Below are 22,734 nucleotides of genomic sequence, written 5' to 3' on the forward strand. Positions count from 1 at the left end.
TAGACCCATCAAAAGACACTTTGAATTGCCCAAAGTTGGGTTTTGTCTCTTTAAAAATACAATTCAATCAAACCAAAGAAGTGTCAATCAAGCACATACTTGCTTCCTTCATTTTTTGGTGAATATAAACAAGCAAAGCACACCACGTTTTTTCATTTTTAAAGCGTAGTTTATCAGCAACTTTCCTGTCAACTGTAATAATTGTTGATAATAAAACTCAGAAAAAAATTGATTGTTCCAGTTTTTTCGTGTAATTAAAATTCCCATTCCCCGTAAAGAAATTTCTAATTTTTAAAGATGTTTCTAAGTAAGTTATTTATATTTTTTAAATATTTCAACTCAAAATTTATTATTTAATATGATATTCAAATCTTATAAATATTTGATTAAAAGTTTTAATTGCTAATCAAGCACATCCAAATGTCTCAAACACTCTTAGTTAAAACTCATATGTATTAAATATTCAATTATAATAAATTTAAAATCAAATTTTATATAAAAATAAATTAAAATTATTTCATAAAAAATAAAATTAAAAAATTTCAATAAATATTACACTATTTAGAAAAAAAATTTACAAACCAACAAATAATATATAAAATTAAAATTTATTAAACACAATCTTATTTGAGTAGTGATAAGTTTATATATAAACTTATAGACGAGAAATAATTTTATTATTAAAGTTTAATTTAAATTTAATATTTTAATCTTATTTAATCGGATTAAGTAATATAAGATATTCGAATTAAGTAATTTGAATTTTACATTTTTTCTTTTGGTCCCAAAAATTTTCACTCCCCTAAACCATTAATTAACTAGCAGTAAACCTTGTAATTAGCACATAACACAACCCTCGTTCTCCACTAATTACGATTCTCACAACCGACCCTGTGGTCCTATCCTTTTTGGCAAATTCTTTAGTAAACCTTTTTGACTATTGTCCCTGAAATTTTCTCCTTTTCCGCTAAAATTCAAGGAGGCTAAAACAAGAAGAAACGTGAGTTCCAAATCACAAATATGTTGTATTCTATTCTTAAATGAAATCCCTTGAATTTCTCCTTCTAATTTGTAGATATCCTTCAAAAATTCCTCTAATTTCAAACCATTTAAACATAAATATCCTATTATTATATTCTTTTTTTTTTTTTTTGGTTCCATTATAAGTTGGTTTGCCGCGCTACCTCTCCACTCTTTTTCTCCGTTACCCCCCAAATCAAAATCAACCTTTTTAGGGTTTCCATTTTTTTTATTAATTAATCAACTTATCTAACCCGATTTCCTTTATTTTTTAATCTTTGTGCTGCGAAATCATCATATGTTCGGTGGCTTAATCTAATCTCTTACTTCTCATTTTATTTTTGTGAGACGTATTTTCTGGGGGAAAGCTGGAATGTGAAAAGCTTCGTTATGTTAAAGAAGCAAAGCAGCGGTGTTCGTTTCTTGTTCAATCAAATCTCCAGTTTTAACCGTGACGGAAAAGTTCGGTTCATGGCGATTTTAGCACGTAACGATTTGTTTTCAAAGCAACTCCACACGTTGCCGAACGACCAACGCCGTTGCTTCCAGTACCTCGGCAAACTTGATTCCCTTGAAAATCACAATGTCGGCCGCGGTTTCAAGTTTAACAGACCCGCCGCTGGCTTTAATTTGACTCTCAAAAGTTGTTTCCAGGATTCGCCTGGAACCTGGGATCAGAAGGCACGCGCCTTTGCTCCCCAGTTGGCGCGTCAGTTAGAAATTATTAGAGATAATGAACCCCCCAAAATGGCGAAATCGACGACTGATCCTGGTGGCGCGTGTCAAAGAGGGAAGCCTCTTGACTTTAATGACAAGCCTTTGCCTGAAAAGATTGCGGTCGCAGTCGATGTCGACGAAGGTGCAATGTCTTTTCCTGCAAATTCTTTGCCTTCCTTTTTTCTCTCTGGCAAATTTTAGGTTTTTTTTTTTAAGGATTTTTTCCCTGTTTTCTGGTATAAGCAGTACTAGGAAACTTTGTGTCGGCTTTGAACAGATTTATAGCGGATCGTTATTCGTTGAATCGTTCAGTTTCAGAGTACCATGTTTACGAGTTTTTCAAGGTAAGTTTTTTTTCATTTTTCATAAAATTTTTCAAATTTTCTGTTGCGAAGAGCAATGGAAACCAGCTAGCATAATTGCCATTTTTTGTTGGTATAAGGCAATTAGTGTTGAATTTTGATTCAGTGGAATTAAAGACGATCAGCACTTATTTTGCTAAGAGAGAAAGAAGGATTAAAGAAAAAATAGCTCTGCCCTGAGGACGGAAAGGCTGGCAAGGTCGCCAGGATGAAAAAAAAGCGGCATTCTAGTGCAACTAGGAAAAACTACAGGAGCAAAAGGCTCATTTTTGTTCGATGAAGATCTTTGATATGATTGTGTTGTTAGCTTTTAGCTATGTTTTTTTGGGTTTGTGGTCACCATTTTGCATGTTAATCGATTCTAAGTAAAAGCTTCTGCCCATTTGCACTACAAGTTATGTGGGTAATGAAGGTGCTTCCATGTTCAAATTACCATTTTTTTTGAAATGCATGTGCAAATTACACTAACATACTTGATAGTTTACACTGTGGTTTGGGGTCTTTACTCTTTAGTAGTTTATGTTGTTTGTGTAATTTTTGCTTTCTATAGTCAACTTTTGTGTGGAAGTTGTTTACGTTTCTTTAGTATGTATCTTAATGCGTCTTCTATTCTTGTTACAGATATGGAACTGTTCTCGTGATGAAGGTATTGCTAGACATACTGATTGATTCCTTTGTGGATAATTTATTAAATTCATGTGACAAAAAGCATTCAGTAATATGCTGCTACTGCTGTACTAAAATTCATCAAATTCTTTGAATAAAGTGTGCTAAAATTTGGTTGTTTCTTCTGGATGAAAGGTAATGGTTCATTTGCCTTCAGTGACTGCATAAAAGGTTGTCAACCTAGGTGGAGTCTTATGTGGGTTTGTTCTTTAATATTCCAATTTAAGTAAATATACAAAGTGGATCTAGATAAATCCATAATAGAAAGTGATTTAAGGGTCATTGAAAAAATGGAAAAGATATCAGATTTAATTCTAATATGTATCAATTGTAAATATTTGCACAAACTTATGAAGCGCCCTCTTAATGTGTTTTTTTTTGTTGCAAATGCTTTGATTGTTCCCTTAAAATAGAGTTCCAAATCTATCATGATATCTTTTTTATCATTTTGAGTTTGCTTTGGCCAAAGATTACTTCTGAAAATACTGTGTTACTTGTCTTGACAGCTGATATCCGTGTCCATGAGTTCTTCAAGACACCATATTTCAAGAAAGGTATTCACCCCATCCCAGGTGCTCAGGCGGCACTTCATAAGTTATCAAGACTCTGTAACCTGTCAGTTGTAACGTATGTATGCTTACTGTTCTTCCTTAATAATGTCTGTACTTCTGACCAGTGCACTAAGCAGTCTTTCATACATTTATGAGTAGTTCTCGGCAGAATGTGATTAAGGAGCATACAATTGAGTGGTTAGAGAGGCACTTTCCTGGACTTTTCCAGGAGATTCACTTTGGCAACCATTTTGCTCTTGATGGCGAGTCTAGACCTAAGTCAGAAATATGTCGGTATGCCCATAAGCCCTTAGGCCTTAATATTGCTTTGTGATGCTTAATATTTTACTTTTTTTTTTCATTTATTAATCCCTTTTAATAATTTCAAGTGCAATTATTTCTCTATTTTTATGATGCAAGTATACCAGCTTCTATTTGAGATAATTGCGTTGATGAGCTTATTTATTCCTTGGAGAAATTTACTGCAGACAAATTTTTCTTGATGAGTTGTTTCTCTTGCAGGCTGTTAGGAGCCAAGATTCTGATTGATGATAACCCAAGATATGCTGTTGAGTGTGCCCAAGTTGGAATCAGAGTTCTGCTTTTTGATTATGAGAACTCATATCCTTGGTCTAAGACAGAGTCAATTGATCAGCATCCTTTGGTGACTAGAGTACATAATTGGGAAGAAGTGGAGCAACAGATAGTGTCTTGGATTCTTAGTTCTTCTATTCTGTAAGATGGACTCTATAGAGACTCCCACTTGATATACCTTAAACATTTGATAGTGCTGAAAAATTCAGGCGTATTATTGATTTGGATGAATCAACCACAAGGAGACCAGCCAACGTAGGGTCATGGGGTCTGCATTGACTTTGCGGACAAAGCTGGAAAAAATATGGATGAAATAAAGCATTTCATCTTGATTTGCACGATGCAGGAAAAGCAGTTGTCAAATCGGTAAAACATCAATGTAATTGGAAGTTCATTACTTCTGGAGGTTACTTCATGATTGTAATCCAAGAAGCAACAGTTTGTTTTTAGCTATGCTTTATCCTGTCCAGTTTGAGTCAGGGAGAAAGCCACACTAGCCAAAGGAGTTGCAGATTTTTCAGTAGCTCAAGTATTTGCAGTGGCCAGCCTGTGGTAGTGTCTAGTTTTCTGCATTGTTTGTACTCGATCCTGATAATTTCCCGTTTAATCAGGCCAGAATTCTGATGTAGGAGAAGTAATGGACATGCGTATATTAAGGTTGGAGTTGAAGTTGTCATTGACATTGCATTCAGTTGGAATGCTGATTGAAATTGTCATTTAATAGTAGTTTAACTTAATGCGAATCTTTAACTAAACAACTTTACGTGGTAAAGTAATTGAAATAGAACTTTACATAGTATGCGAGTAATGCTGATGCACTTCCTTCAATAAGAAATAATATAGTATTTTAGAAGATTAAAAAGGTTTTTCATTTATTGAATTTTAGAAGATTAATATAGTACACATTTTATTTACATGCTTTAAAATAATTGAAAAGTCCTGAGGTTGGTATCATCCGGTCCTCCTCTTGTGGGTCTGCAAGGAGACCCCAATGGAATACTCGAACCAACCATGTAGTTCCAATTACCCGATAATCATCTTCTCCTCATTTGAAATTTTCTCAGGATTTGTTCACTAGAATATATAAAGGATATCTTGAACAATGGTGGTCACTCGGTTTTCTCCGTCAATTTGATGCCATAGGCTTGAAGGATATCCAAAGCTGCCACAACCAATATAATTAATATATCAAGCGAAAGCAATGAACCAAAGCAAGAAACTATATGCATTTATGGTGAAAGCTTCAATCTGTCAAAGAATGGGGCTAATGAAAACTTAGAAGGTCTCACCATAAATTTAAAGCCTATGAATTTCGATATTTAAATGAGTCTGCAATTACCTGGTACGTAAACTTCAGGATCGATAGGCCTCAAAACACCTCGTGTTGTGGTCTTGTTTACAAGTAAAAGCTGAAACCGTGAAAATATGAAGAATTAGATTCAAAGCTTTTTCAATCATGGGAATTGGGGGTAGGATAAGAAATATATATATATATATATAAATATATATATATTTATATATAAATATATATATATTTATATATGTGTGTGTATATGTTAAAGTACCAGAGCTCCAATTGCGACTGGAACACCGACAGTAAGAGCCATAGCAGAGATCATTTTCCCATTCTTAGCCTTCCCAAATTCCAATAAAGTGGCCGTATGGTGCTCTGTTTGTTGGCTAGCCGGGTAATCTACTTCCACTTTATGATGCAACAAAACCATATCCTGAGGATCAAATCACACAGCTTGTGAAATTACTGTAACTTTTCTGATCAATATATTTATGTCATCAAATATGTTTTATGTAACTTTTCTCGACAGGGTAGGCAGCGACAAAGAGGTACAGGTGGGATGGATCGGTGCGACACGATCGGAACGGTGAAATCGTCTGAGTCTACATCGGCAATCTTCCCCCCAGGGCTAATCATCAGTGACAGCGCACTATTTGTGAGAAATTTGGTCATGTAGTGGATACCTTCATCCCTCTCAAACAGTCAAACAGGGGAAGAAAATTTGGCTTTGTAAGGTTTCAATCTATGGCTGAGGCACGGAGAACAATCTGGAATCTCAATGGGGTTTGGTTTTTCGACCACAAAATCAGTGCTAACCGTGCATAATACAAACCACGGGATTCATACTGGAAAAGGAAAGGCCTAGCTTCCCGAGACCCAAACCCCAGAAATCAAATTCAACCAAGAAATCCCCAAACCCAAGCGCAGCTTCAACCCATGGTACCAATTGAAGCCTCAATCTCTGTCCAAGGTAAAAGGCGTAAAACACATTTGCAGGCATTGGGAGGAACCCAAGAAACAACCACCGAACCGCTTCCCCCACCCCCTCCTTTGGATGGATGGGGAAAAATATGCACCGGTCACATCGAGCGTGAAGCCTTGCATTGGCTGGAGTGTTGTATTGTTGGAACCAGTAAAAATTATAAGGAGCCTGAGGTCATTTCGCAGCAGATTAAGGAGAGTGGTATTCAGGGTCTTACAATCAGACGGCTCTCGGGCTTACAACGTCTCATTTCCTTTCACGACAGGAAAGCTCTTGATGAAGCCAAGCAAGCCAATTGGAATGGGCTATTTCAGTGGTTCGAAAATCTGGTGGAGTGGGCTCCTAGCATGGGCATGAAGACAAGGCATTTCTGGGTTTCAGTTTCAGGCATCCCTGTGCATGCCTGGAACTGGGTCACTTTTCCAAGAATAGGCAGCCTATGGGGTTCGTTAATCTGCCTCGGTGATGAAAACCTGAAACTCCAGTCTTTCGAACGAGCCACTATGCTCATTTACACTGAGAGTTTAACCAAGATTGAAGAATCATTCCGCCTTGCGATTGGCAACCAAGTTTTCACCGCCTATGCCAGGGAGTTCTCCCCGGACTGCATGCTCGACTTTCCGGGGTGGTCACGCTGGCAGGATGGCCCAAGCGATTGCAGCAGTTCATCAGTCTCCTCGGAGGTTGGTGGTTTGGACATGGCGGCTGCGAGCATCCTCATCTAGGCTTAGACATGAAGCCCTCGACCCAATGCCCACCAACGCTGTCCCTGATGCTATCGGGTTGAGCCCATCGTCATCTGGGCCACGTGAAATGCAGGATGGAGACGGCCTTAGTGACCCAAATAATAATTTTCCAATCTTGGCTGCCGAGGAGGATACGCACCAACCAAGTCGAAATAGGTTGGATGATTTATCCCTGTTGGGCCACGGAAACCAACAAGTCCAACACCATTTGGGCTCTACAGAAGAGTTTAATTCTGGGTTCCTCAATGCTGATGAATGTCTTTCACAGCCGGACCTTCGTCTTGTCCATGGTGAGCTCGACATTATTGGATTAAATCTGGGTAGTGACGCAATATGCCAACCCAACCTACCTCTGCCCGAACATTACCAAGTAAAGGAAGGGAGGGTTGAAGTTGGAGGTACTGTAGTGGCGGAAGTGTGGGACTCGAATGGTGAAGAAGGCAGAATATTATCAAAAAATGACAAGGTGCTGAGTGGGTGGATTTATTTGAGCCTACCATCAAATTTAAATACAAAAAATTGATGATAAACGGCAGAAGAAAGGGCAATAAGGTGATAACAGTTTGATGGCTTTTGTTCTTTGGTGGTTGTGGAACCGTTTGATGGTTCTTGTAATGTGAAAATTGAGGTTAGCTTTAGGTTGTTTTTTGTGTGTAATGGCTTTTGTTCTATGGTAGTTTCTGTTGGATGAAATTTGAGGTTGGCTTCTATGTTGTTTCTAGTGTAGTTATGTATGCTGGTGATTGTTTGAGGGCCCCTGTTCCTGGTAATTTCTACTGGGTTGCTTATCCCACTGCTAGTTGGATGTTGTTCTATTTCAGTTATGTGTTGTTTAGAAGCTCGTGGTAGCATTTTCTTGTCAAGTGATTTTGTTTTTTAGAGACAAATATGTATTATATTTAGACCTTGCCTGTATTCTTCTCTTCTTATCACTGAGCAGTTATTATTCTTCTCTATGATATTTCTTGAAATGACTCCTTACATTATTACTAAAATGATTTTCATTAACTGAGAAAAAAAAAAGTAATACATATTACCTGTTCTGTGCTAGAATACGCTAGCTTTTCTTCCATTCGATGACAGGTTACAGCAAACGCACTTTGGCAGGAAACAGGAATTTCTGTCTGCTCGTGTAGTCCCAAAAACCTGATACAGATGAGAGAGGTCATGTGAAATTTTCTATCACTAAGTCATAGATTACCTTTGGATTTGAGAGACGTTAAAAGAATAGGTCAGTTATATCAGAATGTAAACCAAGCTTACATTATAGTTTTGGCAGCCTGTATTGCTGTTCTTCGCTCCTTGCAGTGTCCGAGCTTTACAATCCTTTCAGTTATGTCCTTCTCTCCAACTAGAGCTTCACCCATAGCTTCAGTATTAATCTCTAGAAGTTCACAGAGGAAAGCTCTAAATGTGGGTCGACTTCCATGTTCAAGAAGTGGATGAGCTTCGGCATCGAATAGACCAATTCTCACTAGTGTCCCCATTATCTCACTAAAACCTGTACAGAAATAAAAATACTGAGAGATCAGTTCCAAAAACATAAAAATCCTACTAATGATTCACCCTCGTTGCACTTTGTCCAAACAGTCAAGTTTCTAGCATTGAAGTTTATCCGAATTAGAGTTACAAAATTCAAGAATGACAAGCATGACATGCCTTCATAGCGGAGAGTTCCACGGAATATTGTTGATGCTTCATGTCCTATTCCATACATCTCCCCATATGTTAATGAGTTACGGTTAGGAAGACACTCCAATGCAAAAGCTGGAAGCTCAGGTATGCGGAATCTTACGGCTGAATCGTAGAGGTCATCCCCTGAAAAAGAATGATAGAGTGAAATGATGTAAACGACTCCATTACTCAAAACCTGTAAGAAAAGAGACTTCATTTCAATGTCATTTGGGATAAAGAAAACAAAAGAGAAAGTTATATCATAACATATCAATGTTATACATGACAATGATATACATCAAATTGTAAAGATAGACATATTTATGTACTAGAATGTAAAAGGAAGCTTATTGGTGTAATCATGTAGAAGTTGACTTGGGTTTGTAATTCTTTTTTCTTTGACATGGTTGCGCATAGCTCAACTGGCAGCTATCACAAATGACAAATTATCAGTTTTTATATCTGGTTGCGAACAGCTTACCGTTTACATGTACAGTTTCATCTTGAGATTTGTAGGTTGCAGGATTTCTCCCAGCTCGTATAGCTCCTGCAGGGTTCCAACTGAAAGATTGACGATACAGTCAGTACTGCCACTGGACTAACATTTGTAAGTTATAACTATAGTACATCAACAGGAAATTCTAGTGATTTTTATTCATCTATATAAGTAATGTGGTCCAAATGTAGGACTTTCTAACCCCCAAGACCAAACTGAAAAGGTACCGAACAATGTCTGCTTTGGTTAAAATCGAAGCATAGCAGCAGGAGAACAAAGATGGAACCTGACCATGTAGTTTGATTTAACACAGTTCCACTTGTTCAGCATTAGAAAATAATTAAATAGAAGGATAAGAATTGGTTCTAGAAATCCACAGGTGGTTTTGGCTCTTGTGGCTCCATATGTACCTGAATTTATATGCTAATGGATTATTTGCAGCTGCTGGTGATGGGAGCCCTCCACAGTATGAAGTGAAAGATTTTATTTTTCCCTTTCTGACATGCGCTTGGTTGATCATCTTCATTGCCATCATATGATCTGAAAGGCATGCAGCATGTGTAAATCAATGAGATTGTCTACAAATTTTTGAATTCTTCACAGCAATGCAATTCTATATTCAGATTTAGGGATACAAAAGAAAACAGGGGTATAAGAACACAAAAGGAGAAAGAACGTTTTGATAATATTAACTTAAAAGACAGCAATATTCTTCTTATAATGCGATGATGTAAACTTAATCAAAATACAACATTGAGCAGAAATCAGGCATTCTCGAGATGTAGTTTTCTTTTCTTGTTACATGTCTAATATTTTGTCATTGTTCCACTTAGGTAACAACATGAGCAGTCTTAAAGCACAAATACTCTTCCAAGTAACATAATAGCATGGATAGATTAAAAATTACCGATTCCAGGGTCCAAGCCCATTTCACCAAGAATTGTAATACCAGCACTCTTGGCCTTCTCATCCAGCATTGACATGGAATTGTCAACATAACTTGCAGTGACCAGATGTTTCTTAAGCTGCGTAAGGAGATATTATGATATTCTTAGCTATGAGAACCAAAGAAGAAAACGTGTTTAGTAATTAATTGATCATAAATTAAACATCAGACTTCAAGTATTCACTGCAACAGTATCCTCAACAATAATTCAACATCTGGTTATTGCTGAATTCTTTTGAAGTATTTCTGAATGGTATAAATTTCCTCTTAATCACTTGCAAGATAAGTTGTATCTTCTGCTTTCTTATTGGAAATTTAGTAGCACTTTTCAAGGTTCCTCTCCTCAAACATGTAAACAAATTATGATCACCACTCATCCAACTCTCTCTCTGAGAACGTCTTCCTCCTTGTTTCAATTGAGTTCTCTCCTCCACAACCCATTTTTTACTTTACTCTCGGTGCTTAGTCACTATGTTTAGACTTCTGTTTTGTTCATACAAAGAAATTCTCAAAATTTAAAATCAAAAGTCAGAAGAATCTACACTTTTTTGTTATTCTTCTGTCTTTGAGTTTAGTTGGTCATCACAGATTGCATAATTAAGAATGTGTTTATCCTATTTCATTATAGTATACGTACCAATACAAGCTGGTTTTGCTTAGAAAAAAGAAAAGAAAAGATGAGCAACACTGGGGTAATACTTTTTTCTTTTACAGACATACCTCAATGCACACATTTGCCACAACAACGTGGCAACTAGAAGGCAACAAACTCACAACGACCTCAACCTGTACATGGCACAGAAAAATTATGATAATATAAGACCATGGTCTTGGCACTGAAGCAATGAGACACACTTAGCAAAGGGCTTATCTATCAAAGTAACAACAAGACACTACTAAATGATCATTTCAAATTTCCTTGTAAACTAGTATCATGCATTCAGGTACAGATAGGTTACAGGTTATGCCAATAGAATTGAAATTCTTTTGACGTTATACTGGAAAGCAACTTCAGTTTTACCAACTTCTTTTGAGGTTATAAGGACAATTACAGATTTGTTCTTGAAGCATTACTGTGCAGTTATTATTAGTTATTACATCCCACCAGATACCTGCTCAAAAATATATTTGAATGACTTTACCTGCGAAATATACTCGCAGAGAGTTCTATGATCTGTCACATCAAGCTCAACTGCCGTTGCATTTGGAATACCTTGAATTATCTGGCATCAGATCAACCATTATCACAACAGAACTTCAAATTAAGAAAAGAAAGACTTGTGTATGAACATATGTATGCGTATATATGTGTATATGCATTGGATGGTCTTCAATCAACATTTCTCCTAATCGGAAACAACTGATAGTGTTCTGTTCTTAGCAGAGCATGATGAAGCAAAGGGCTAAAAAAGCAAAGATGGAATTCTCAACCGTACCTCTTCTGCATCCTTAAGGTAGAGAGATGCAACAATAACATGGACATCGTGCTGCTCTTCAAAATCAGTTTCGAGGCATGCTTTATACCATTGGCGGGATGAGCTGCTTCCAATTGATGCCAACAGCTCAGCAGCTGGTTGACAGACCCGGCCTGCACCAAGGATAAGAACTGATGTCCTCTTTTTTGTGTCGAACTCCTTCTTGACCCCAGTCTCCTGGAGCTTACCAACCTTCAGGAAAATCTTATTCATTTCTTGACTTACGATCCCATGATTTTCACTTGGGTTAGCAATAGAAGTTAAAGAATCAATAATCTGATCCAGAACGTCCCTATCATCTGCACCAACCTATCCAGAAGAAAAAGATGGCTTCTTATAAGAAATTTACCCAAGGAATTCTGACTTGATGAAACCACATGATAAATACCCAATAACAGAATTTATAAACAAATAGCTTAAAACTAGCAACTTTTCTTGATAAAAATTTCCTTTCAGTAGAGCAGGATAGAATTTATCTCCCATCGTGACCTATATATAAATTACATAATTGAAATGATCACGCAATTCAAGAGTAATTTGAACAATCAAGAAAGTCAACACTCAGAAGGGTACACAAGGTGGGTAGGAACTTGTGGCTGAGGCTATACCCTTATCATAGCCACATCTTACATGAACAAAGCCATAAATAGCCTCTCTTCTTAAATCAAAATAAGACAAGCATTCGACTTGCCTCAAGTTCTGAGTACGACATGGCACTTGTACTCTGGCCCACTTGGCACTTAACCAAGTGGAAGGAGCCACCTGCAGCTTCAATTATATCCAAAGCCTCATTTATCAGGAACTGATCAAATAAGTGGCCACTCAGAGATACCTGTCAATTATAATTACTATATATTAGCAGTCTTGAACAAGGGATAGGGTCAAATAATGAGGTTTAGAACACAATACTGAAATGGCTTGTTTAAAATTTTCGATTGGGTATAGAACGGAACCAATACACATAGCAGGCTTCAGATACCTACCAATACACTGTATTTCTTGTTGGACTGGCCATTTGCAAGATTATATGATATATCTCTGCAAATCAAGCAAGAAAAGCTTCACTTTACAAATATCTATGGATCAATTTTCTTCGGTAGCATATAATAGAGGCTAGAGAATGCAAACCAATATCAGATAGAAATAAATGCTTACTCTGTGTCTGAATTTCTCATACGAGGGATATATTCGTATAAGGAGGTAAGTGCTCCCCTATGAGCTATGCAAGCTCTCTTCAGGTGTGCAGGTAACTTAGTAATGTCTGTTGTAGAAGCTAAACCACCAACAAATTGGGATAGAATGTCTCCAAAGTGTTGAGAAGCCTTCCCACAATTAAAAATAGCATGTTAAAAGATAAAAGTCATGATTAACATAAACTGCTGTACATAGACTATATTGGGATAAAAGTCTTGAACAATTCTTTTTTTTTTTTTTCAATAGAAGCGATGGCTGAAATACCCCACCTCTTTTGCAAACTCAGTTGGAAGAATGTCAACAGCTGAACATATTATTCCGTTACCCTCTATGTCATGATGGTAGGAATCAGTTAAGGGATCATATCTGAAAAACACGACTGACCATATTATCAACATATCTGAAGCTACAGAACAGAATATTTCAAGAAGAAAAAAATTGAGATGCAATAGAAGCCAGGAGTAAGACATGGTATGATATGAAGCACTAAATGCATTTGAAAAATGAGATGAAACTAGCATTGGAGTACCTGAAGAAAGGTAAATCAATTGATGTGGTTTGGTTAACAAACTCTATTGAGCCCCCTATATCACAAGTTATATCAGAGATTCCAACAAGTGGACAACCTTTCCTCATGAGATCTTGAACCTGCTGGGTACTCAACAACCGAGGAAATCTCTTCTCCCAATACATGCAATTGACTGTCACAAAGTAGGTTTAACAGTGATTTAATCATTGAAACTAAATCCAGACAAAAGTGCAACAAGAATGATATTAATTGAAACTAAAATCTTCTTGCAAATAGAAGATGAATGTTGTTTACTTGCTAACTAGAAAGGTTTAAAGCCAAACTCAGGTCTCATACTAATATCAAGTTTTCAAAGTTTCATGATCACCCACAGCATGTTTGAAAAATTACAAATGCCAGCCCCTTCTCATTTAAGCGTTTACTTAGTATGTTTACAGTTTACAGAGCAAATCTCTAAATATGATAAGTAATGAAAAACAGTGTTTGCCTTAATATATTGTTCGCAGAAAGCATGACCTACCAACTGCTGTTGCATATGGGGCTATTTTTTCGTGGAAAACAGGGTTGTAGTGTTCTGGATGAGCATAATAATCTGCCTGAAATTTGAAAAGAAAAGAAAAAAAAAAAAAAAGGTTGGCATTATTGTTCACACAGTCTGAAACTTAAAAATGTCAAAAACATCAGTCTTTCACTCACAACTTTGCTTATCAAAAAGAAGAATGCGTGCATAAGAAATCATTTTGAAAGAGTTAAACCAGAAACAGATGGGACATATTACTTTATCAAATGTTTTTGAAGGATCTTTGTGCTCAACCATGTCCCGACTAGTTACAACACAACCATAAACTTGAAAGACCCTCTTTGATGTTCGTACAGGTGAATTGAGATTCCTTCCCTGTGAATGAAAATGTTTGATGAGAGCAGTATAAAATAAGTGAGAAAAGGAATTCAAATATCCAAAGATAAGAATACCCTTGATTGGATATATGCCACTGTAAGAATCAAAAGGAGTGTTTGAATGGAAACTGACCTTCCCAAAGAGTTCTGGAAGTCTGCTTGGTTCAACAAAACTATGAGGAAGAAGCTTAAATATCTCTTGTGCACCAAGAGAAACTGAAAAGAAAGGGGGAAGAGGAGAGGGGGAGAGAGCAAATTTCATGAGATTTATCTCAAAAATGAAACACTAATAAAAATTTAAGGACAAACATTGACATTGATAGACTGAACAGGTGAAAACAAATTAATACATGAACTATCTAATAACATCTAATCAATGCAAACTCTGAAGCACCACAATAGATATGTAGTCTGACTGGTGGTCACATTATTGAAAGTTGTGTTGACCAAAAGAACATACTGAGAAGTAGCAATACCATTTCCAGAACCGGTGAATACAAAGACTAGAGGACAGATTCCTGATGGCAGTCCCTGAGATGCTATCTCTTCACCCACAGAAATCACTGCAGCCTTTGCAGCAGCCAAGGAAGGATACATATAAGATGAACCAAGAGAGAGGAAAGGTGTTGAATATCCAAGACTTAGATACCCTGAAATTTGTTAAAGGAAAGTTTTAAGACTACAATCAAACTGTCAGCATCTTTGCATAGAGAAAGGACGCTATTTGATCCAAATAAGAGAAAAGAACATTGTCTGTTCACTATAATTTATGTGAAATATTATCCATACCATTAGATACAGCAACCCTCAACCAGTAATGGCTAATTTCTTTACTTTCTGATGACTAGACTAGAATTGCAATATTTATATCACGCACCTACTTTCAAGCCTAGTCTAAGGAAAACAATTCAGATTCTAAAATCTCCATCAATTTAAATATGAGCAAAAATAAACCTATAAAGCAACATTAGACAAGGATTCAGGGTGATGGAACATACTCTGTCCCAATCCGCATAAGAAATCAATAATTCCTGCTCTGCCAGCATATTTGCCAAATGCAAGTAACCTTTTACCATGGCCCCCAACAATAAGCTCATAGTCATACAATGACGCCCTCTCCGCCAGGATCTATCGTTACATAGACAAAACAGCAGAGGCCAATTCAATATCATCAGAAACATTGCCAGCTCTCGCTAAAGATTCGAAAGAACGTTACCTTATATAACAAAGGCATGTTTTCTTTCTGGGCTTTGTGAGTATGTGAGAAGAAGGCATAAGCTCTATCAGGAAGAATCATGTCTAGCTGCAGCAAAGCCAAGCAGTTATTTCGAGGTTCACAACCTTGTAGCTACATGAAAAGTAACACAATAGGGAATCTCAGCACCTTTGGTTGCTTGATGCCCAAAATAAGACCGCATTCTGACAAGTCATCTGATATCTCACAACCAACATCTTCATAGAGTGAATCGTGATGGATGCGCTTCGTAGATGGCTGCACGATTATACGGGCTATTCCAGTTTTTTCCCTCCCACTGTGCAGAAGTCGAGCACAGTGTGATGGGGTTAGAGGAACTCTTCTTTCCCATTTATTCACAGACTCAGAAAGGATCCCAACCACCCCATTGCCAAGCATCTTGTACCTTCACCAGCTGCCGTTTCCATTTTAACACAGAAAAATCAATAATTAGCACTACCACTCTGGCGATAACTTATCAGATTCTTTAAAACAGGATCGTACACAAATTATAATTCACTTCCTTTCTTGTTGTTTATTAATGAATCCATTCTATTGTTGAATAGTCATTTTGCTTCAAAGTATGCTTCTTTGTACAATTAAAGATCCCATATAAAAATTCGGAACTGATTTTCCACAAGTCATATCATGCACATAAAACAAAATTGCTGAAAACAATTATACTTGTACGGGCTACTCAGAGGAAAATTTTGAACAATAATTTTTCTAAGCTTTGTATTCGATCGTCTGACATGCAAGAACAGAATTCAATTCAAAGTATGATTCTGAGATCAAATTTCAACTTCAAACACGAAACAAAAAATTTATGACGGTTCATGCAATAAATTAGAATTCACTGGAGCAAATTAACAGGGATAACAGAGAATAAGGAAAACATAAACTTACTTCTAACTGAGAAATTGTACGATGATATTAACCTAAACCGAAGTCGTGATCAAAGAATTCTGAAAAGAAAAGATCTTATCAGTCAAGACTAATCACCCTGCAAACGTTTAACCATTGGCTGATCATTAGCAGATATAAGATCCAAAAGTCCAAACAGAACAAAAAAAGTTCATTCCTATAATAAATGACTATAACAATGAAGAAAAGAACGTCAAAACAGAGGAACCACTTTACGTTGAAGAAAAGAAAAAGCTGTAGTAGTGGGCACCCCTGGAATCCTGGAATAGCTGACCTGAAAAAACAGAGGAACCACTTTACGTTGAAGAAAAGAAAAAGCTGTAGTAGTGGGCACCCCTGCAATCCTGGAATAGCTGACCTGAAAAAACAGAGGAAAATCCTGATACAGAGCAAATAATGCAGAACGGGGCTGCAATGGAGGAAGTACAAAAAAAAAAAAAAACCGTAGGCCTTGGGGTCCTTTTTCTTTCCTTTTGGTTTCTGTCTAATTTTAGCCTCTTTCTTTTTATTAATGATATGTGAACGCATGTATCTCCTGAATCAATGAACGAGATTATCACCGCTCTGGCCGTGACATAGATGATAAGGCACGACGCTTAGAACAGGCGAGACGGGTCCCACCTTCGATTTCTTATATATCCGAAACATCCAATCATATGGGCCCACGTTATATTATAGTTCGAAATGCTGTCACGTCAGGTAAACTACAAGTACAAAGTTTTGCCAGCTGGGACAAGTTACAATGCATTAACAGTTCCAGTGTGTCACGTCTCCGTTATCCGAACATAAACTTGAAGAAAAGAAAAGTCACGTTTTTTTTTTAACTAAAATAGGGAAAATTGGTTTTCCAGTCTGTTTCTTTTTTCCTTGTCGTCTTGGCGCTGGATGGAAGGCATAGAGCCAAGTTTTAATTGGATTTTCCCCAGCGTATAGTAGTATATTTTTGGTAGTGGAGGAGTTTCTTACTTGTTTGGACATGGATCTCCCTTTTTTATCGAAATGTAATAATCAATTTTTTTAGATTATCGTCATGTCTCACTGGTGTGAAACATGGTACGTGATCGTGCATCTTTTTTAGATGTTTGATTCAATTTGAAGGGATGGGCCAAGGAATGGCAAATTGTCAGTGTCTCTCCTCTAGAGGTTTTTGTTTTTGTTTTTGTTTTTTATTTAATAATAATGTTCAATTTATGGTGTGGGTGAAATTTACAATTCTCAATAAATTGGTTTAATTATAAATGTAGTATTCGTAGTACTTTTATCGAACTTTCTGCACCTTCTTTTAATATTTGTGCAATGAAGTATGATTACTAACATTACTTATTTGCTTTTGAAAAAGTTGGCATGAAATTAATTTCACATATCGAGATTTTAATTTAATTATGTGATTTTTAATTTTTTTAAAAAAATATTAAAAAATAAAATTCGTGATTCGAGATAAGGCTTTTTAAGTGATGGCAGGATGAATAAAATTTTTACGGGACCAAATCCATGTTTATTAGAATTAAAATAACATGGTCAAACCATACCTACAAAGTTTGGCAAAAATAAAAGTGAACCTGAATTCAGGAACTGGTCATTTGAGCTGTCACGTGGGTTTCCTGAAATCTATCCCCTCAAACTTCCAAATTAAGCTAATCCACAAAATAGGAATTAAATCTTTTCTTCCGAAACACATAAGCTATTAAATTCTCCCTTCCGCTCTTTGTATTGAACTAAACTAAAAAAAAATGTTTTTGTTAATGAATGACCTAAGAGCATTTAAATTTATTACATTAAATCATATTTTCTTGTAATTCATTGGAATTCATAACATTAAACTAAAAAAATGAAATTGTTTGATTGAGTTTAAACAAAAAAAAAAGTTTAGCCTGAAATATTTATCTACGAATCAATATTTTGTTCAAGTCAAACTTAAATAGTTGTATATATTATTTATTACATAAAATAGGATACTACATTTTTTATCATATCATATTATGTATGAAAGTTTATTTTATATTTTAAATTATTTTAATGAATATCATATATAATGCTATAAAACTTTAGGTGGCAGGCTTAGGTCGGCATGACTTCAAAATATTCTTAGACGGGCCAGGCAGGGGCAAAGTCTGGAAGGGCCAGTGGACACGCTAACTATCAATTTCAGGCCTTTAGCTTTGTAGCCCAGTAAATTCTTTTAATGAATTTAATGTTACATCAATGTATTCTAAATCTTACCTATTATTGATTGATTCCTACGCACAGAGCATTCTACATCCAACACCTGTTTATGATATTTTATCATATTTAGAGGGCGTTTTGGACTTTTTATTTCTTTTTCTCCTTTTTTTTTCATTTCCTTCTACGAAACTTGGTTGCCCTTCCATCATCATCACTGCCCCAACTCGACCCGCACCGAAGACATTGCCACCAAGTTCATCAGCAAGGTCATCACCCTTTCCAAGCTTGGCATGGATCTGCGACTCCTGCGACATGTTTTTTGGGCAGCAAAGGATTGACAAAGCGACGACAAGATTTGGGTCAAGAAAAGTGGTTTAAACCCGATTCTAACGAAATCTATGTAAGGCCTTTAGGTTGGCGACACTTCCAGTGCAGTTGGTGACAAAAATGAGGGAAAGAAATCGGAAAACAAAATAAATTCTGAGTTCGATGAAACCGATGAGCAAATGCTGAGATCCTTTTATTTTTTGTTTTTAATGTGGGACTGGAATCTGAGTTGTTTTTCTGTCATTGTGTTTTTTTATAGTTAACCACACAGAGAGCGATTTACAATTTAGTTTGCTTCCTTCCCACTATCGAAGCGAGGGGGCATTTGAGAAGTACCCACAAAGGCGAATCTTCTTTTTCTAGAAATTACCCCATTTTTTCAAATGTTGTTGAAGATCTTAAATCATTGTTGTAAGATCACTTTTTGTTGTTTGATAAATGCGATCCTGTTTCTGCGATGTTGTCCAAAAAATTGACATTTCATACTTTGAAATGGCTTGTACAAATCGAACCTTGTCTTGTTTTTTGGACAACATAGTGTTAGCTGTTCATTGCTAAACATAAAATGACTTTTGGTACATTTTGTGATGAATTATCTTTGTACATGCATAAGATATTAACTGGGAGGATGATATACAGTGATGGAACATGTTACCTTCATATTCTTACATAGCTTGGTTCTTTTCATTTTCTTCACTTTACTTATTTTTCTATTTCGATCAATTCACTTAAACTACTATTAAAAACCTGTAAATAATTGAAAAATGTTTCGATATTATTTATAGCTACTGTTTTTTCTCATAAAATATTGTCAATATCACTAACAATATTTATCTATGTATTATTGTTAACAATTACTTTATTATTCAATTCATAAAAGAAATATATTATCAAATTATTTAACTATTTTAAATAATTTTCAAATTATACGTTAAATAGTAATTATCGCAGCGTAGCGCGAGTCTAAGTAATTATTTTATTAAAGGAAACTCTTCCAACATATGGAAAAGCTATTTCTATACATCACAAACCGTATTTTTAAGAAAATAAAAACTAAACTAAAAGATTCTAGCATAAATGTTATAAATTTTTTAAAATAACGAAAGTCTAAATTCGAAGAGCATATATTCAGATTGGACCGCATATCTCGACTACAGGCCTGAAGCCCAAACCCAGCTCGAGGTAGGCCGGACCAGAGGGGATTGATTAGTTGTTGATGTGATTCCCCAAACACTTTGCGGCCATTGAAACATTTTTTCCGTCCATTATCCTGTGCGGGAGCGAAGCGGTGTGATATTTGGAGGGAAAATAGAGGCAAATGTTGGCGAATGGTCGCCCAATCCCGTTCCCAGTAGGAACTCCATCGGGATGGAAATGGCGCCCCCCTATGCATAATTTGGTGCAAGTTAGACGTGGGTTTACAAGCACCTCCATTGAAACATCAGGTGCTTACCCCAAACAGTTCATTGCTAACGGCGTAACTGACCCCAACCACCTACTCTCTTCTCATTCTGATTGGAGCCTCTCGCCAAATCCACCAGGTTCTTTTCCCTCTTCTAATGTCCTATCTTTGGTCTTTGATTCCAGGCCCTACTCACCTTCACTCTTTCTTCATCTATTCTTCAACTCTGTACGCGCCATTGTTATTAATTAGCTATCTCTTTTGCTTGTTAAATCATAAAATATCAACATCACATAACTCCTTGAAGGCAATCAAATAAGAGTGATATAAAGGTATTATTGTAGAATGGATATTTGACCTGCAGGCATGGTCTGGTTGAGTGATTGCAGCTAACCTTCCATCTAAAATCTTGTCACAGTTTTTTTCTTGGATTGGAAACCATGACTCATTAGAAAAAATGTACGGGGATGGATCAAAATTGATCAACTAAATAATCATTAAGAGGCTTTGAAACAGAAAATGTAATATATCAGTTACAGAAGTGTAACATATCGAATCATATTAATAAGAGTGATGTGAATTTTGATTATTTAAATATAATTTTTTTATTTATTAAGTTTATTTTTAAAATTAAAAATATAAATTTATGATAAATAACATCCGGATATATTTAAATTTTTATTTATGTGAAATTCTTATAAGAAATACTAGAGTTTATATAAATTCCAACTAATATAGCGAAGTAAAGAGCTAACTATAACGAAGGCTTGCATTGTGTAACCAGGACGTGCATTGGCGTAAAATATCATAAATATAAATATCAATTATGTCTGTTAGACTGAAAAAATGACACACAAGGAGCGTTGCTGGTGTGTGATGGTGACGATACCCTGACTCCAACTTGAACCATAAATGTGTCTGGATCAGAACTTAATCATCGCGGTACGGCCTATTAGATGTAGACCTCACCCCTCTATAAAGGCGCATAAAGAAGACATTCAGGTAGCAATTGAAGGGCTGGCGTTCTTTCACGTTGACGAAAAGACAAAACTACATGTTTTCTTATCTATTTGTAAAAAGAAATTGGTTGCGGGGAGAATTGGTCTTAAGCACAAGAACATGTTGATTCATAAGGATCAAAAAACGAAAATTAATAGCACTCCATTCCTTTTATGTGTTTTCTGTTGCTAAATGTTCCACACATTTGTTAACGAGAGAGTGACAAATTAAAATTTAGGTTGCGATGGTGTTTCTCAACTCCATTGCAAACCAATAAAAAATTGTTTCAATTGAGAATATGGATAGAGTATTCCAATTTAATTTTCAGAAAATTCAAGTTTCCAATTCTGTTATTTAAATATTAATAATTTTTTTCTTTTATGTCTAGATTTAGACAGCTTCGTTTGCAACGCTACATGTATCTCTTTGGTTTGTGCTCGAGCTCGATTTCCAGGGTCATGCATCTGATTTCGATTAGTTGGGATATGAACCATGAAACAAGAGATTTAAAAAAAAAAAAAGAAGAAGAAGCGGACATAGGGTGAAGTGGAATATAAGAGATAAAAAAAAAACAAGACAGAAGAAGAGAAAGGATGAGAGGGGGTTGGAAAGATTAAAAAAATTGTTTTTAATTTTTATTTATTTTTTTAAAAAATTATTAATACTTATTATTAATTTTTTTAATTTTAAAATTGTTTTTATAATAAAGAGCTATCAATGTTAAGGCATAAACTCATTATATAATTTTTTTTAACAAGTAACATTAATTAAACATCGCAAAATATCTAAACGAAAAAAAATCTCACTTGCTATCAAGAGAGAATTAAGACATTTAAAAGGGAGAGAATTAAGGCATTTAAAAGGGGTGGACAATGAAGGCATGGACCGGTGTCATGGGTTTAGAATTTTAATCAAGATCTAAGTGACGCTTAGAGTTTTATGTAAGAAAGCCTAAGCAAGCCTAACCCTAAACATTGTATAATAATGTGGAAGCTAAACTTAAAGAAAATTATATTATTCCCGAAAGAAAACAAATATCTAAGATTCTAAACAAATAACTTTAAATTGTTCAAATACTTAAATATCTAGCTACTTTGACAATTTGGCTCTATTGTCTTTGTTTAATATCTAAGGGTGCTATTTATAATATAGTGTTTCTCAATCCTAAAACAACTTTATTTCTCGTTGACTAATACAACTAGAGTAGATAACAAGATATTTAAATAAAATAAATATTCTACTTCTAGGTAAAACACCACTAGCCTAAAATCTTAGTGTAAGTAAAATAAATAAAAGAGAATTATACCCTTATTAAAACTACCCTATGCATGTAGTCTTACTCGAACTTATGCTCTTCATGCAAATTCCTTGTATAAACGAGCATCTGGAAACCCTAATCGATGGTGGCTCGATGTTGGTTGTCGATGTGTCCTTAAGTGATGTTGTCCTAAGCCCTATTTATGCCTTTGGGCAATGTGCGACACAAATGTGTGTTGTTGGTCTAAGCCCTCCATCGAGCTAGATTAGTCAAAAAATTGCAGA

At 35.8% G+C, this 22,734-nt stretch overlaps 2 protein-coding genes across 3 annotated transcripts; one reads left to right on the forward strand and one right to left on the reverse strand.

Moving 5' to 3' along the window:
• Positions 1–964: 964 nt before the first annotated feature.
• LOC18588194 (Haloacid dehalogenase-like hydrolase (HAD) superfamily protein) lies at positions 965–4,586 on the forward strand. Its single transcript, XM_007012436.3, has 6 exons — positions 965–1,879; positions 1,984–2,081; positions 2,721–2,745; positions 3,272–3,392; positions 3,476–3,610; positions 3,839–4,586. The coding sequence occupies exons 1-6, from the start codon at positions 1,411–1,413 to the stop codon at positions 4,053–4,055; spliced, it is 1,065 nt and encodes a 354-aa protein (XP_007012498.3). The 5' UTR covers positions 965–1,410; the 3' UTR covers positions 4,056–4,586.
• Positions 4,587–4,755: 169 nt separating this feature from the next.
• On the reverse strand, positions 4,756–16,557 carry LOC18588195 (lysine-ketoglutarate reductase/saccharopine dehydrogenase bifunctional enzyme). Of its 2 annotated transcripts, XM_007012437.3 has the most exons (26): positions 16,518–16,557; positions 16,284–16,342; positions 15,528–15,792; positions 15,360–15,446; positions 15,142–15,271; positions 14,620–14,793; positions 14,277–14,359; positions 14,025–14,141; positions 13,767–13,842; positions 13,247–13,418; positions 12,987–13,083; positions 12,679–12,845; positions 12,507–12,561; positions 12,215–12,355; positions 11,485–11,832; positions 11,191–11,271; positions 10,769–10,834; positions 10,010–10,127; positions 9,513–9,642; positions 9,088–9,167; positions 8,592–8,750; positions 8,196–8,433; positions 7,970–8,078; positions 5,476–5,637; positions 5,250–5,319; positions 4,756–5,072 (listed from the first exon to the last, which is right to left on the reverse strand). In XM_007012437.3, exons 3-26 carry the CDS (start codon positions 15,774–15,776, stop codon positions 5,020–5,022), a joined length of 3,162 nt encoding a protein of 1,053 aa, XP_007012499.3. In that variant the 5' UTR covers positions 15,777–15,792; positions 16,284–16,342; positions 16,518–16,557; the 3' UTR covers positions 4,756–5,019. The 2 variants fall into 2 exon arrangements, with proteins under 2 accessions (XP_007012499.3, XP_017982766.2); XM_018127277.2 differs by lacking the exons at positions 16,284–16,342; positions 16,518–16,557 and having other exon boundaries at positions 15,360–15,442; positions 15,528–15,619.
• Between the last annotated feature and the right edge of the window lie 6,177 nt (positions 16,558–22,734).

The sequence above is a fragment of the Theobroma cacao genome, chromosome 9 (assembly GCF_053813885.1).
Source record: "Theobroma cacao isolate CCN51 chromosome 9, ASM5381388v1, whole genome shotgun sequence".
Lineage (NCBI taxonomy): Eukaryota > Viridiplantae > Streptophyta > Magnoliopsida > Malvales > Malvaceae > Theobroma > Theobroma cacao.

Coding starts and splice junctions, on each gene's coding strand:
- LOC18588194 (XM_007012436.3), top strand. CDS start 1,411: ATGTTAAAGAAGCAAAGCAGCGGTGTTCGTTTCTTGTTCAATCAAATC. Junction 1,880..1,983: donor CGCAGTCGATGTCGACGAAG/GTGCAATGTCTT, acceptor TGGTATAAGCAG/TACTAGGAAACTTTGTGTCG. Junction 2,082..2,720: donor ATGTTTACGAGTTTTTCAAG/GTAAGTTTTTTT, acceptor TTCTTGTTACAG/ATATGGAACTGTTCTCGTGA.
- LOC18588195 (XM_007012437.3), bottom strand. CDS start 15,776: ATGCTTGGCAATGGGGTGGTTGGGATCCTTTCTGAGTCTGTGAATAAA. Junction 11,833..12,214: donor TGTCGTACTCAGAACTTGAG/GCAAGTCGAATG, acceptor TCTTCTGGATAG/GTTGGTGCAGATGATAGGGA. Junction 5,320..5,475: donor CAGTCGCAATTGGAGCTCTG/GTACTTTAACAT, acceptor TCACGGTTTCAG/CTTTTACTTGTAAACAAGAC.